Source organism: Eurosta solidaginis, chromosome X (genome assembly GCF_040869045.1).
Source record: "Eurosta solidaginis isolate ZX-2024a chromosome X, ASM4086904v1, whole genome shotgun sequence".
Taxonomy (NCBI): Eukaryota; Metazoa; Arthropoda; class Insecta; order Diptera; family Tephritidae; genus Eurosta; species Eurosta solidaginis.
Genome location: NC_090324.1, coordinates 49884073 through 49899534, shown reverse-complemented (window position 1 = coordinate 49899534; position 15462 = coordinate 49884073). Strand labels below are relative to the sequence as shown.

General features: G+C 38.0%; 1 protein-coding gene across 1 annotated transcript in view; it reads right to left on the bottom strand.

The window, feature by feature from the left end:
* The window catches only part of LOC137234912 (paired box protein Pax-5-like), a 2462599-nt gene that overhangs the window by 215472 nt on the left and 2231665 nt on the right, over positions 1-15462 (bottom strand). Inside the window, exons 7-8 of the mRNA XM_067758234.1 lie at positions 11773-11858; positions 11463-11676 (exon numbers count right to left, since the gene is read on the bottom strand). Coding sequence (XP_067614335.1) covers positions 11463-11676; positions 11773-11858 — 300 coding nt within the window. The remainder of the gene's footprint in view (positions 1-11462; positions 11677-11772; positions 11859-15462) is intronic.

The window sequence follows — 15462 nt, the reverse complement described above, 5'->3', positions numbered from 1 at the left end:
ACAGAGAAAACCTAGCTGGTAGAGATTTTACTAATTTACAACGTCCTACGTCCTCTATCGCTTCTTCTGGTCTTAAGATCTTCTTTCAAAATATTTCCGGTTTAAGAACTAAATCCCACATTGTTAACTCATTCAGCGCCCAAATGGACTTTGATATTATTGTCATAGTCGAGACGTGATTAAACTCTGATTTTTTCGATGGTGAATTCTTCGATTTAAACGCCTACGATGTCTTCCGTAAAGACCGAGATCCTGCCAAGACTGGCTCTCGCGGAGGTGGAGGCGTTCTTATTGCTGTGAAACGCAAGTACCGTGCCTGCTTCATAACTCTATTAAATGACGAATCTCTGATTGACCAGCTATGTGTCTGCCTAAAAGGCTCTTCCAGATCCTAGTAGTGATTTTGAACCTTATAAAATGCATGCTGACAATATCACATCGCTTATCGAAAACAATGTATTAGATGATAACTTATGTATTTTAGGTGATTTTAACTTGAGTGACGTCCGCTGGACTGATAGTGCTTGTAACTCTTGTCTCATGCCATCTAATGTAACAACCTCTCACGAGACTTATCTTATAGATCTTTGTGACTGATAATATTAACTACGTTATTTCTGAGTGCATGTCGCCCATGAGTCAATGTGATAAACATCATAAGGTCATAACTCTAAGCGTTGAGTCTTATGAATACCTTCCGACTTTTCTAAATACTAATGATAAAATCACATCATATCAATGATATGATACCTGTGATTTTATGAATCTCAAAAGTTTATTATTGGATGTTAACTGGACTGCTCTAATAGCAAATTCAAGTATCGATGAGTGCTTTTCCAGCTTCAAAGCATTTATGCATGAGTTCTGTATGAATAATATACCCATTATAAAGAAGCGACCACATAGTATTCCATGGTACACAAAAGAATTAAAAAAGCTTAAAACCCTAAGAAACAAATTTCACAAACGTTTTCTGCTCACTAATAATATATATTTTTATTATAAATATAAAAACTTTGATGTGGAGTTCAATCGCCTAGATAAATATCTGTACAGTAAATTCATTAGCGGCGCCGAGTGGAGTATTAAAAGTAATCCGAAATATTTTTAGACGTTTATCAAATCAAAAAGATAACGTTCTTTTATTCCAAAGTCAGTGTTTCTTGATGATCAGTTCGCCGATGGGCCCAATGATGTAGCTAATCTGTTTGCTAACTTTTTTAAGTCTAATTTTGCTACTGAAAATTATGTCCCCTCATCAAGCTTTTCGTTAAATTTCTCACACCTTAATTTTGGGTCTCTTACCCTATCTTCAGAAGACATTGCCAAAGGACTTGCCACACTTAAGCCGTCTTCTCAAACCGATGTTGATGGCCTTTCGGCACTCCTTTTAAAAAAATGCCTTCTCTAATTGCACCATTGAAAATTATTTTCAATAAATCTCTTGCTTCAGGAACCTTCATTAATGACTGGAAAGTTGCTCACATAATCCCAATCTTAAAATCAGGTAAGAAAAACGATGTTCGCAATTATAGACCTATCTCAAAACTCTCTACCATTTCTAAGCTTTTTGAGTGCATTGTAGAAGACAAACTGTATTTTGCAACCAAATCTCTTATTTGCTAAAATCAATATGGGTTGGTGTCTGGGCGATCCACAGCCACGAATTTGGCTGTATTTGTAGATTACTGTCATACTGCTTTCTCAGCTGGATTCCAGGCTGATTGCGTATATACAGACTTCTCGAAGGCCTTTGACAAAGTTTGTCACAGAGTACTACTTGGAAAGCTTACTCATATGGGTTTCCATTCCTGCTTTTTGAAATGGATACAATCATTCCTCTCTAATAGACGCTATGTTATTACTATCGATGTTGCTTCATCAGAACCTTTCATTGCTTCATCCGGTGTCCCGCAAGGAAGCGTTCTAGGCCCTCTACTATTTGTTCTTTTCATCAACGACATAAAAGTAGTTTTTTATATGCAAATTATTTACTGTAAGCAGATGATCTCAAAATTTTTGCGGTAGTCAGGGATACTTCTGATGAAGCTAAGTTTCAACGTAATAAGAAGCTGTTCATTCGTGGTGTCTACGTTATAGACTCCCTTTAAATATTAAAAAATGCTTTAAGATGACGTTTGCTAAAATTTTGAATGTTCGTATTACGAACTAAAGCATTTCGAACACTTTCCTGCGCAATGTTACTGAAGTAAAAGATCTTTGTGTTATCTTTGGCCCGAAGTTGAACTTTAATAATCATGTTGACTTCATCATTGCAAAGTCCTGCTCAGTACTTGGTTTTATCCGTCGGAATTCCACTAAGTTTTCTGACCCTTATACTCTGAAAATTTTATATATAACAATTGTACGCTCGCGTCTTGAGTACGCAGTTTTCATATGAAGGCCCTATAGCCAAGTTTATATTAAAAGAATAGAACGTATTCTCTCTAAGAACCTTAAAATTCGATGATCCTGTCCCTTCGTACGCTTCGCGTCTCATGCTTATTGACCTACAATCTTTGGATAGTCGTAGGTCTATGTTGTCGATGACTTTTATATTCAATATTATTCAAGGGATCCTTGATTGCCCTTCTCTCATGGAAAGGATTACTTTTAATGTTCCTAGGCGTAACCTCCGGGTCACTTACCCTTTTTACTGCAAAAAGGTTAAAACTAATTTCGCCAGCAATGCTCCTCTTGCAAAATCTATGCGAGAATTTAATATTTTGTCTCAAACAATCATCATTGATTTTTCATAGACCACTGAAGCTTTCGTAAATCTTTTTCGCTCGTTATCTATAAATCTTTAAACTTGTTTTAAATGCTTAGCATATTAACTTCTTAAGTTTAGTATGTAACATACTTGTATTTTTATATAAAAATGTATGTACTTGTTGTTAGTAGTCTGTAAGAAACTTTGTTTCATTGACGGTATTACAATAAGTATATAAATATATATATAAATATATATATTGTATAAACATTGTCTCGGGGTATCCGGGTCCACGTTTTGGCCTATATCTCGAAACCCAAGACACCCAGCGGTATAAAAAATTATCTGTAGTAAAGCACACATAAAAAGCTTCAATTTGATATCCATAATGTAAAAACGCATCCTAGTGTTACCCTGATCCACGTTTTGGCCTATATCTCGAGACTCTAGTCACCAATAGGTATGAAAATTACCCTGTACTAAAGCACTCATCAACAGCTTTCATTTGATATCCATATTGTATAAACACACTCTAGGGGTGCCCGGGTCCACTTTTGGTCAAATATCTCGAGACCCTAGTCACCAATATGTATCCTGGTCCACTTCCCGGAAGAAAAATTATCCGACATTTTATTCTAGATATAACGCTACCGACATACTAAATTTCAGGCAAATCGAGCCATATATATGATAGTTTAGAAGAAATATGTCCCTGGTCCACTTCCCTGAAAAAAACTCTTCACAAACACTCTCCGGGTTCCTACTAAGTTATCCTGAAAATTTGAATAAAATCGGCGTGGTAGTTTCGGAGTGCATAAGCCCCATACAAACATACAAACATACATACATCATATTTTTAAGATAACAAATCGGAAGAAAATCGAGTAGTCTTACCATCAGAGGAAATGTGGACGGCAAGGAGCGCGTACTGACCGTAGATACGGGCGCATCTCATTCCTTAATCCGATCTGATTTGGTCAACTGGAGAGTAAAGCCATTACCTGGAGCAAGATTTCATACGATTACTGGCGAGTATAACCAAGGCCAGGGAGAAGTGGTATGTGAAGTCTTAATTGGAAAGGTCACGGTTCTACACAAATTCTTTGTGGCAGAGATTGTTGATGAAGTCATATTGGGAGTGGAGTTCTTAGTTGACCATGGCATCAGGATCGAGATGCGAAGAAGGATTATGCGCTATTAGAACAGAGATGTACCGCTTAATTTCAGTTTGGAGAAAAGGTTCAGAAGTAAGCGAGTGCTGGTGTCGGAGATTCGGCAAAGACCACAAAACTCAAAGGCAGTAGATCGGGCAAAAGTTGATGGAACGAATGGGCCAAACAAATCAAAATCCAAGGTACCTGCGATGAAAACACTGTCATTAACAAACCCACTAAAACCAACGAAAGAATTTATCAGAAAGAATGCAAGAGTGGTTTCAAGCCATTAAGCACTACAGTTGTGAAACGTCAGAATGATACTTATTATGCAAAGCCAATCGGCCAGGCTGAACTTCTTCCAAATAGTCCAGTGGCCAAGCAACAGAGTGCGAGGCAACGAACCAGGTTAATGAGTAGTAAGATGAAACACAGGTACGACGAGAACAACAATTTGGTACTCTTATACAACTCTCACCGGCGGAAAGGTGTTCCATCCAAATTTGTCTGCAGTAAGGAAAGCCCGTACCAAGTTGTGAAGAGGATCAGTGATGCAAAGAATTGGGAAAGCACGAAATAGAAAGTTATTCATTTGGAGAGGCCGATCAGACATTGATGGAGGGCAGTGTGACGAATTTAGCCTTGCTAAGCTGCTATTAAATAAATGCACAACAACAATAAAGCAGCCACTCTTATGTAGAAGGCGACAAGGGATATCTCACAAACACAAATATGTAGTCATCAGCTGAAGTAGTTATTCACACATACACACGCATATGGCTATGGGAGAGGCGTGGACTATAGATATACATGTATATAGCTGGTAACTAACTAAATAAATAAATGTAAGGCGCAATAACCTCCGAAGAGATCTAAGGTCGAGCTTTCTTCCAATTTGCGTCGTGCTCCTCTTGATTTTCCCTACAAATTGGCCGGACGGGACCTACATGTTTTATGCCCACTCCGAACGGCATCTGCAAGGCAGACGAGTTTTCACTGAGAGCTTTTCATGGCAGAAATACACCCGGAGCGCTTGCCAAACACTGCCGAGGGGCGACCCCGCTTAGAAAAATTTTCTTATAATTGAAAAACATTATTTCTAAAATTTTGATGTTGCTTTGCCCGGGAGTTGAACCCAGGGCATACGGTGTGATAGGCGGAGCACGCTACCATCACACCACGGTGGCCGCGGTAACTAACTACGCATGACATAAATTTGTTCGCGAAATTATTAAACCTTAGGAGAAATGGGTAAACGAGGAAAGTGTGAGTATAAAAGCAGAGAAAGCTGAGTAATAACGAATCAGTTTTGATTTCAACACGCCATTAGTTGTGAAGTATAATTGTGAAGTACTACTCCCAAAGTATTCTAAATAAAGTTCAGTTTTCAATACTGAATATTGGAGTGATTTATTGATTTAGCGATTCGAATGTTAGCAGAAGGTTTCAAATAAGCGTAATTTCCCTAAATTCGTTACAATATATACAAAATTAAAATTATGTATGTATGTAGGTATAGAGCGGGTTGCGTCCTAAACGGATCGACCGATCACAACAAAATTTGCACCACCCACTAGAAACCTTACTAGGATTGTCGCAGGCTAAAAATAATTTCGATATATAAAAGGGGCGTGGCACCTTCCATACAAATGGAATATTTATTACAGCTTAAGTCTGCAGGTATTCATGCTAGAACATTGACGTTCAGTAAGGAGTTATACGAGGTCAATCCCTAACGCCACCAAGAAAGTATAGGGTGCTGGAGAAGGGGGCAGACACCTTCCATACAAATAGAATATATCATACTGCATATCTCTAGATGTAGTAATGGTAGGATGATGAAAATTGGTTAGGAACTATATGACGTGAAGTCACACACCTCCAGTAAAATGAAGATAAATGAGATTTTTAAACGGTTTTATTTAGGTTGACTTGACAGGCAGCACGGCCGGCCGTTGTGAACGAATTTTGTAATTAAAATTTAAGTAACTTACCGATAAGCTACAAGCTTGAAACTTGGAATATAGTTCAGAACACCATGACAATGCAATAATACGAAAAAAAAATTGTCGCTAGGTGACGAAAGGATCGAGATATTCACAAAAATTGTGTTTGTAGTCCGATTTTGCTCATATGAAAACTACCCTGTACTAAAGCACTCATCAGCAGCTTTCATTTGATATCCATATTGTATAAACACATTCTAGGGGTGCCCGGGTCCACTTTTTGTCTTATATCTCGAGACCCTAGTCACCAATATATATCCTGGTCCACTTCCCGGAAGAAAAATTATCCGACATTTTGTTCTAGATATAACGCTACCTACATACCAAATTTCAGGCAAATCGAGCCATTTATACGATAGTTTAGAATAAATGGGTCCCTGGTCCACTTCCCGGAAAAAAAATCTTCACAAACACTCTCCGGGTTCCTACTAAGTTATCCTGAAAATTTGAATAAAATCGGCGTGGTAGTTTCGGAGTCCATAAGCCTCATACAAATATACAAGCATACATACATACATACATACATCCTATTTTATATATAAAGATCACAAATCGGAAGAAAATCGAGTAGTCTTACCATAAGAGGAAATTTGGGCAGCAAGGAGCGTGTACTGACCGTAGATAAGGGCGCATCTCATTCCGTAATCCGATCTGATTTGTTAAATTGGAGAGTAAAGCCATTACCTGGAGCAAGATTTCATACGATCACTGGCGAGTATAGCCAAGGCCAGGGAGAAGTGTCATGTGAAGTCTTTATTGGAAAGGTCACGGTTATACACAAATTCTTTGTGGCAGAGATTGTTGATGAAGTCATATTGGGAGTGGAGTTCTTAGTTGACCATGGCATCAGGATCGAAATGCAAAGAAGGATTATGCGCTATAAGAACAAGGATGTACCGCTTAGCTTCAGTTTGGAGAAAGGGTTCAGCAGTAAGCAAGTGCTGGTGGCGTAGATTCGACAAAGACCACAAAAGTCAAAGGCAGTAGATCGGGCAAAGGTTGATGGAACGAATGAAGAGGAAAACACTGTCAATAACAAACCCTAGTGGACGCACTAAAACCAACGAAAGAATTTATCAGAAAGAATGCATGGGTGGTTTCAAGCCAGGACGCACTACTGTTGTGAAACGTCAGAACAATACTTATTATGCAAAGCCAATCGGCCAGGCTCAACTTCTTCCAAATAGTCTAGTGGCCAAGCAACAGAGTGCGAGGCAACGAACCAGGTTAATGAGTAGTAAGATGAAACACAGGTATGACGAGAACAACAATTTGGTACAGTTATACAACTCTCACCGGCATAAAGGTGTTCATCCAAATTTTTCTTCAGTAAGGAAGGCCCGTACAAAGTTGTGAAGAGGATCAGTGATGCAAACAATTGGGAAAGCATGAAATAGAAGGGTGGTTCATTTGGAGAGGCTAGCAGCGATTGGATCGAGAGATTTGTCTGATCGGGTCGATCAGACATAGGTGGAAGGCAGTGTGACGAATATTAGCATCACTAAGCTGCTATTAAATAAATGCACAACAAAAATAAAGCAGCCACTCTTATGTAGAAGGCGACGAAGGGATATCTCACAAACACAAATATGTAGTCACCAGCCGAAGTAGTTATTCACACATACACACGCATATGGCTATGGGAGAGGCTTGGACTACAGATATACAGGTATATAGCTGGTAACTGACCACGCATGGCATACAACTGTTCGCGAAATTACTAGACCTTAGGAGAAATGGGTAAACGGGGAAACCGAGAGTATAAAAGCAGAGCAAGCTGAGTAATAACGGATCAGTTTTGATTTAAACACGCCATTAGTTGTGAAGTATAATTGTGAAGTACTACTCCCAAAGTATTCTAAATAAAGTTCAGTTTTCAATACTGAATACTGGATTCATTTATTCAACATTTTAGCGACTCGAATGTTAGCAGAAGGTTTCAAATAAGCGGAATTTCCCTAAATTCGTTACAATATAAACAAAATTCAAATTATGTATGTATGTAGGTATAGAGCGGGTTGCGGCCTAAACGGATCGACCGATCACAACAAAATTTGCGCCACCCACTAGAAACCCTCCAAGGATTGTCGCAGGATAAAAACAATTTCGATATATAAAAGGGGCGTGGCACCTTCCATACAAATGGAATATTTAGTACAGCATAACTCTGAAGGTATTCATGCTAGATCATTGACGTCCAGTAAGGAGTTATACGAGGTCAATCCCTAACGCCACCAAGAAAATATAGGGTGCGGGAGAAGGGGCAAACACCTCCCATACAAATGGAATATATCATACTGCATATCTCTGGATGTAGTAATGGTAGGATAATGAAAACTTGGAACTATATGACGTGAAGTAAAATGTGGAATCGAGAAAAAGAAGATAAATGAGATTTTTAAACGGTTTTATTTAGGTTGACTTGACAGGCAGCACGGCCGGCCGTTGTGAACGAATTTTGTAATTAAAATTTAAGTAACTTACCGATAAGCTACAAGCTTGAAACTTGGAATATAGTTCAGAACACGATGACAATGAAATAATACGAAAAAAAATCGTCGCTAGGTGGTGCAAGGATCAAGATATTCACAAAAATCGTATTTGTGGTCCGATTTGGCTCATATTTGGAACTCGTAATACATACAATAATAGAAAGCGACCTATGGAAAAAAATGCCGCTAGGTGGCGCAAGGATTGAGATATTCACAAAAATCGTCTTTGGCTCATATATGGAAAACATAATACATACAAGAATAGAAAGCGACCTCTGAAAAAAAATCGCCGCTAGGTGGCGCAAGGATCGAGATATTCACAAAAATCGTATTTGTGGTCCGATTTGGAACACATGATACATACATGAATAGAAAGCGACCTACGATTTGGCTATAATTTGGAACAAATATTGCATACAGTCCGGTAGAAGTGACATCAAAATATTTTGGAGTTGGAAGAGGGACAAGCATACGTGGCGCAGAGTCGAGTAAAGTCTTTGGAAGGATTGTGTATTGAGGACTTAGATTGTAACAAATTGTCAGGAAAGAGTCCTTGTAATAATGAGTCACTAAATAGAATGAGAAATAATAGCCAATTAAATAAAGACTAAACACTTGAAAATAAAATAATTTAAAAAAAAAAATTTTGTTAAACGGTTTTATTGAAAACAATACTTACATGAAATAATAATAATACTAAAAGCTAGAAAATAATTAGGTCGGTCCTAGGTACTAGTCATCATACTCCTCATCAAACTAGAGCGTTGATCAGACAATTAAATACCTACAAAGCGTTGGGCACGTGAAATTTCTACAAATGTGAGGCGTAGCATAACCTGATTAAGGTTCAGTTGGTCTTATATATGACTATCAATAGAAATTTAACGCCGTCCAATGCTTTTATTTAATTTTTTGATCAACGCCCTAGATTGATGAGGAGTGTGATGACTATTACCTAGGACCTACATAATTATTTTCTAGCTTTTGGTGTTATTATTATTTCATGTAAGTATTGTTTTCAATAAAACCGTTTAACTTAAAAATTTGTGTTTAATTATTTTATTCAGAACTATGGCTGCCGTAAAAACATAGATTATTTCAACACGTAAAGTTTGATTGCAGTTCTTGGTTTGGCTGTTATTCTTCTGGTATTCCTTTGGGGTTTGTTTTCTTTAGGATTGGTATTTTTCGATGCGCCTAGAGGATTCGGAAATAACATTTCTGCTAAATTTGATAGTAGTTGATGTCAGAGCGAAAAGGGAAATCACTATGTCAGTTGTTTGCTCAGGTACCGCGGATACCCTTTATGTTGTGGCCACATACCCCACTCCACATTTAAATTACCACTGTCTACAAACATCTGATACACCGATGTGCAACACAAGCAAACGGTCAGGCCAAAGTGAGTGTGTGGGATGAGTGCACCAAGACTCATAAACAGTCGGTGCAAGTTTTAGATCCAACCCTCAAGGATTAGAGGTGTAATGATCACCCCAAGGGTGATGCTTTCCTGTTACTTGCTTGAACAGTCGCAGATGAAGTAAATGTGTGCAAGTTTTAGACCGAACATTTAAGGATTTGGGGTGTAATGATCACCCCAAGAGTGATGCTTTCCTTTTACTTGGCGGAACATCCGCAGATGAAGTAAATGCGTGCTTTTTCGTCTATCGATGGCTGTACGTACAAAAATTTACTCTCTTTACAAATATGAGAGCGCATTTTGGCAGAAAAACTTCAGCAGTAGGTTTTGCTAAACAACTTCTTGAAATTGATTGTGGCCAAATTCCCTTTTCTTTACTATCAGATTTAATTTTTTTCCTTCAAGTTTTTGCGAAATTATGACATAACTTGAAGCCATAATAGCTAATGTTTTTTCCAAATATTGAATCTATCTTTACAAACTATAAATGGCTTCGAGAAAGAAAATTTTTGGCACCTTAAAATGAAGATGCAATATCATTAGGACCGAAACAGCTTATCACTCCATTTACACAGACGTGGAAGAATTTCAAGCTGTGCATATCCGGTTGAGTTTCTTATCTCTTTTGAGCCATCACGAATTCCTCCTCATCGATTGATCTTTAGAAAAGGGGCCTTAGTATTTGCATTCTCCGCCCTTATGCAGGGGGCAAGGCTTTTCATCACAAAACTTTTACGATTGTCATTGAAGCAGTTACTTTATCGGAAAATTTCGAAAACCGATATATATGCCTTTTCAATTTTAAAGGCCTCCAGTTTCCTATCCCCATCAATGAAGCTCAAGCACGGGCATTAACTGGGATTCAAGGGATTGATAAGCGCAATACAAACCTTTATAGCTTCAGTTTTTTTGCAACCCAATTGTCCGCCTCACCTACGCGAGGGTAATCCTGTTACAAATATGAATATATCATACAACAACAGACATTACCTGGAGCAGAAGTCTACCTTACTATATTTTACTTATGGCCAATTACGCGTAGACTGCATATTTTTATAGAAACGTGGGATAAAACCCATGGGCATAAGCTAGTATTAAAATAAAATTTAACAGTAGAGTTCAGGAGTATCCTAATCTAAAAGGGTAAGTAGTTATGTGTAATGCTAATAGCCCTCTATTTAAAAATAATGCACCAAGTTATATAAGTGCAGCGTCAACAACAGACGATATTGACAAATATGTGTGACCCGGCCTATGAAAAGGTGACTTATGACTCAAAAAAAAAAGAAAACTATTAAGAAACTGAATAAATGTATTGTTTATTTTTAACAGCTGTTTCTCGCAATTTCTTTTTTGATCCATAATCCACCTTTTCATAGGCCGGGTCACATATGTTAAGTATAATAAGATAAAGTAACTTCCGACCCAATAAACAATATTCTGTTGATCAGCAAATTAGTAATAAAATTTAATTCCATTTATATCGACTATTGCGAAACTTTAAAATAAGCACTTTCACTATTTATTCTGATTAAATAGTAGTAATCATTTTAACCTTTTAAGTAAATACATTGACTCAAGAAGTAGCTTCAGTTCTTTAGAGACCTACACTTAAGTAGAAAAATATTTGTTTACTCTCAGTGTGAAAACTTTGCCTCTTTTAGTTTTTTTACTCACCGATTGATGCGCCTATAGACTGTGTATATAAAGAATTTTGTGTTTGTGATATCGAAGAGATACTATCATATATTATTGCATCACTACCATGAGCTCCCGTGGTAGGATAATTACTGTGAGCGTCGTAATATGCCGAGGTACTGTTTGTTGTCAAGCTCCCTAGCTCGGAGAGAAATTTATGCTCATCCTTTACACACCATTTTCCAGGCCAGATCTGTTAAAAGAAACAGAAAATTTGTAATAATCAGTATATAATTTAATAAAATGTTAGCTATAATCAAAGCTAGGTGAATATGTAATCAGTACTTGCATTTGAATAAATCTGATCCCCGCTGTATGCTATCCGTTGTCTTTTATTACTGTCTTCCAATGGCAAATTATCTTCACGGGGTTCGTCTGGAATTACAGAAAATATACTTTCATTGCAGTACTTTTGAGATTACAAATATAAAATTTTAATTTGAAAACAGCAATTACTAACGCCTACAGCAATAAATTGCTGTTTTGTATGCTTTTATTGACAGGCATTCATACTTGTTTTGCTCCTTCCGGAACTTTTCTTGATACGCTGCAATGGACGCACCTAAATAAACTGATGCAAGACAACAAGTTAATTCCTATATCGTACTGTTTATTTGTTAACCACTTTTTGGAAAAAACATTCATAAGTAGTATTGCCATTTTAGCTTCTTTCAAACTAGATTTGGCTTTTCTTCTCCTTTTAGCTTGAAAAGTCGCGATTTAGCCTTAAGCTTTTTTAAGCTTTTTTCAGAGCTTTTTTTAGCTTTTCTGCAAAATTGCCGGTTTGTCTCCAAACCGAATTTGACAAGCAATGACGGGAAATCGTTCCAAACACATCAACATATAAATGGTTTTCTAAGTCCGCATGTAGACAAAAGAGCTAAGCAAGGCGATATGCTGTCCGAATTGATGAATTGGAACCCTTGCAAACTGTATGCACACGAATGGGATAAAACAGGTTACAAAGTCCAATTTTTGGGACAAGTATAAAAACGCGTTTCGGAAAAATCCATCTACCAGTCTTTCCAGGTTTGTTTTAAAAAATTTTAGTTTTGCCAGAATGGGAGCGAATTTGAAGTAATATAGCAGCTTCGATAAGCCTCTATGCTGCTACTAACACAACAATAGCCACACATACATGTAAACAGCAAAGCTTAGGGCGAAGAAGAAAGAGAAAATAGACACTTATACATATACGAGTACACCGCAATAAACGGCGCATATTACTCGCAGAAGTTATTGCTCGCACATCTAATAAGAAGACAATCGTGAATATGAGTACAGAAATGAGAAATAAATAAGAAAATGTTCGAGAAGGCTATTCATGAAAAGTCTAGACCCTAGGAGAAATTGGTGAACGAGGCATCAGACAGTATAAAAGCAGCGCAACCTGAGGAAACATAAATCAGTTTGATTTTAACACGCAATAAGTATAGTACGTGCTGTCAACAAATAACATTTTGTTATACTGAACATTTGAGTTATTTATTCGACAGTCCAGCGATTCCAGCTTTAACAGAAAGTGCAGAATAATCGTTAAAATTGGTGTCAGAAGAGGGAATAAATTGAGGGAATGTTGAATAAATTCTAGAGTTCCGAAAGATAACTAGGACGCTAAAGCTAAGTGAATTGAAGAACCAGCAACTGAAAAGGGAGTTGGAGAACCGTGTATTGAATACAACGGACAATAAATCCGACGTCTTTCATCCTGATAGGGAAAAGGCAAAAAATGGAAGAGAAAACCGAAACACCGCAGACAATGAAGAACACAGACTTGAACATGATATTAGTTGCAATATCTGCACAAACGGCGACAATGTCTTCACAATTGGAAGTACAGAAAACTTATATGTCATCACAGCTTGAAAAACAGAAAGCATATATGGCATCCCAATTAGGATCAAAGGAAACACGTATTTCAACATTTCGTCGCAAATGTCATCTCAACTGGGAGACCAAAAGACATATATGGTATCTCCATTGGATGAACAGAAAACATACATGGCGTCGCTGATTTCAGGAAAATTTAAAGAATAAGAGACAGGCATAACATTATATTTCGAATCAGAACAAGAGCGTATCTCATCAAAGCTAGAGGGACAGGAAATAAAGGTCTCATTCCAGAGATGTATGCTTCGAAATATCGGCTACAGGAGTTATCACTTCATCGTTTACTCTGAAGGTAAAATCCAAAAAGTTTTTATGATTCTGTTCCCTTTCAGGAATTTAAGTCCCAATTTGAGACGTCAGCAGCGAACAACTGGAATTTTGATGATGATATTGCTGCACTATTCGTGTTAAAAGGGTCTGCTGCTGAAATCGTATAGATCAGAGAGGAACGAAAGAATTATGAAGCATTTATGGCCGTAGAAGAAAGACGTTATGGAAGCGAGCATGGAAAGCAAATATAACAAATTGAATTGCAGAGCTGCTTCCGGAAGGCTAATAAAACATTGCAGGAGTTCGTTTCGGACATTGAAAGATTGGCTCATCTCGCAAACACGGATGCACCCGTGGAATAAACCGAAATAGTAAAAATTCAGAGCTTTATAAATGAAATACGGTACATAGAAACGAAGCGAGATACATACGTAAACCCAAAGCCAAAGTTTTCTGAAACGGTATTACATGCACTAACTCAGAAAACAGCCTCGCTTTTAAATAGCCAGCATACAAAGCTCAAGGAGCGCAGCAGAAAAACGTTATAGCAGTACCAACTTTAATAGTTACAACAATATGGGTGGTCGTAAAGTGAGAGAGGAAGGAGATAGGAAAATCTCCAGTTCACTTAACCTTTAAACTAAAGCGTCTCAGACGCAAAGGGCCACGGCTGGCTCCAGCAATTGAATCCCACATAATTTCTAACTCGCAAATTAGAAAAAGTTCAAGCAATCTTACTGTTGGAGGGCACGTGGTTGGAAAGGAACGTTTACTGATAGTAGATACAGGCGCATATCATTCCACCATTCGAGCCGAATTAGTCAACAGAAAACTCAGGCCATCGCAAGGAGTAAGATTACGTACAGATACTGGAGAGGACACCCAGTCCTGGCAGAAGTAGTATGTGAAATCGCAATTGGGAACGTCACGGTACTACACATTTTTTATCATAATTAGAGTGGACTTCTTAATCGAGCAAGGCATCAAGATCGACGGACCAAGCAAGAGGATGTGATATAGGAACATGGCACCTAGCTGAACTAAGAGAAAAGCTGCAGCAGTAAACGGATGCTGGTGGAGGAGAGTCAGCTAATAGCACCAAAATCAGAGGCAGTAATCTTGGCAGAGATTGAGGACAAGACGAACGTATTACGGTAAGAGTACTCAATGAGTTCAAATCAGAGCTTAATTTTACCAAACTGAACAGCTTAAGGAAAACTTTCAACTAGCAAGATTGATCTTTCAAGGATTAGCTAAAGGAAGATATCAGAGTGAGGCAAAACAACTGCTCCTAAAGTATGCCAACATATTTGACCAGGATGAATCCAAAAAAGGCCGGACAAACGTTATAAAACCTCAAATTGACACTGGAGATGCGAGGCCGATACGTTAAGTTCCTAGTAATGTTCCACTGGCCAAGCGGCAATTTATGCCTCAAATCGTACAAGGAATGAGCGACAGCGGCGTCATCGACACCAACAGGTAGTTCATGGAGTCCACTGGTAGTACTTGTGAAAAAAAGGATGAAGAAACGAGGTTTTGCGAAGACTACCGCAAATAGAACGGAATCAAGAAGAATGATAGCTACCCATTGCCAAGAATTGACTACACTCTGGACTCGCTTTCTGTTACGAAACGGTTTTCCACACTGGCCTTGAAAAGTGGCTACTGGCAAATGAAGGTAAAGGAGCAATACAAATAGAAAACAGCCCTCAGTGACTGGTCTTTGGGCAATTTACGGTAATGCCCTTTGGAGTTTGTTATGCACGAAATACTTTTGAGAGACTCATGAATCGGGTTTTGAAACGACTGCATTGGA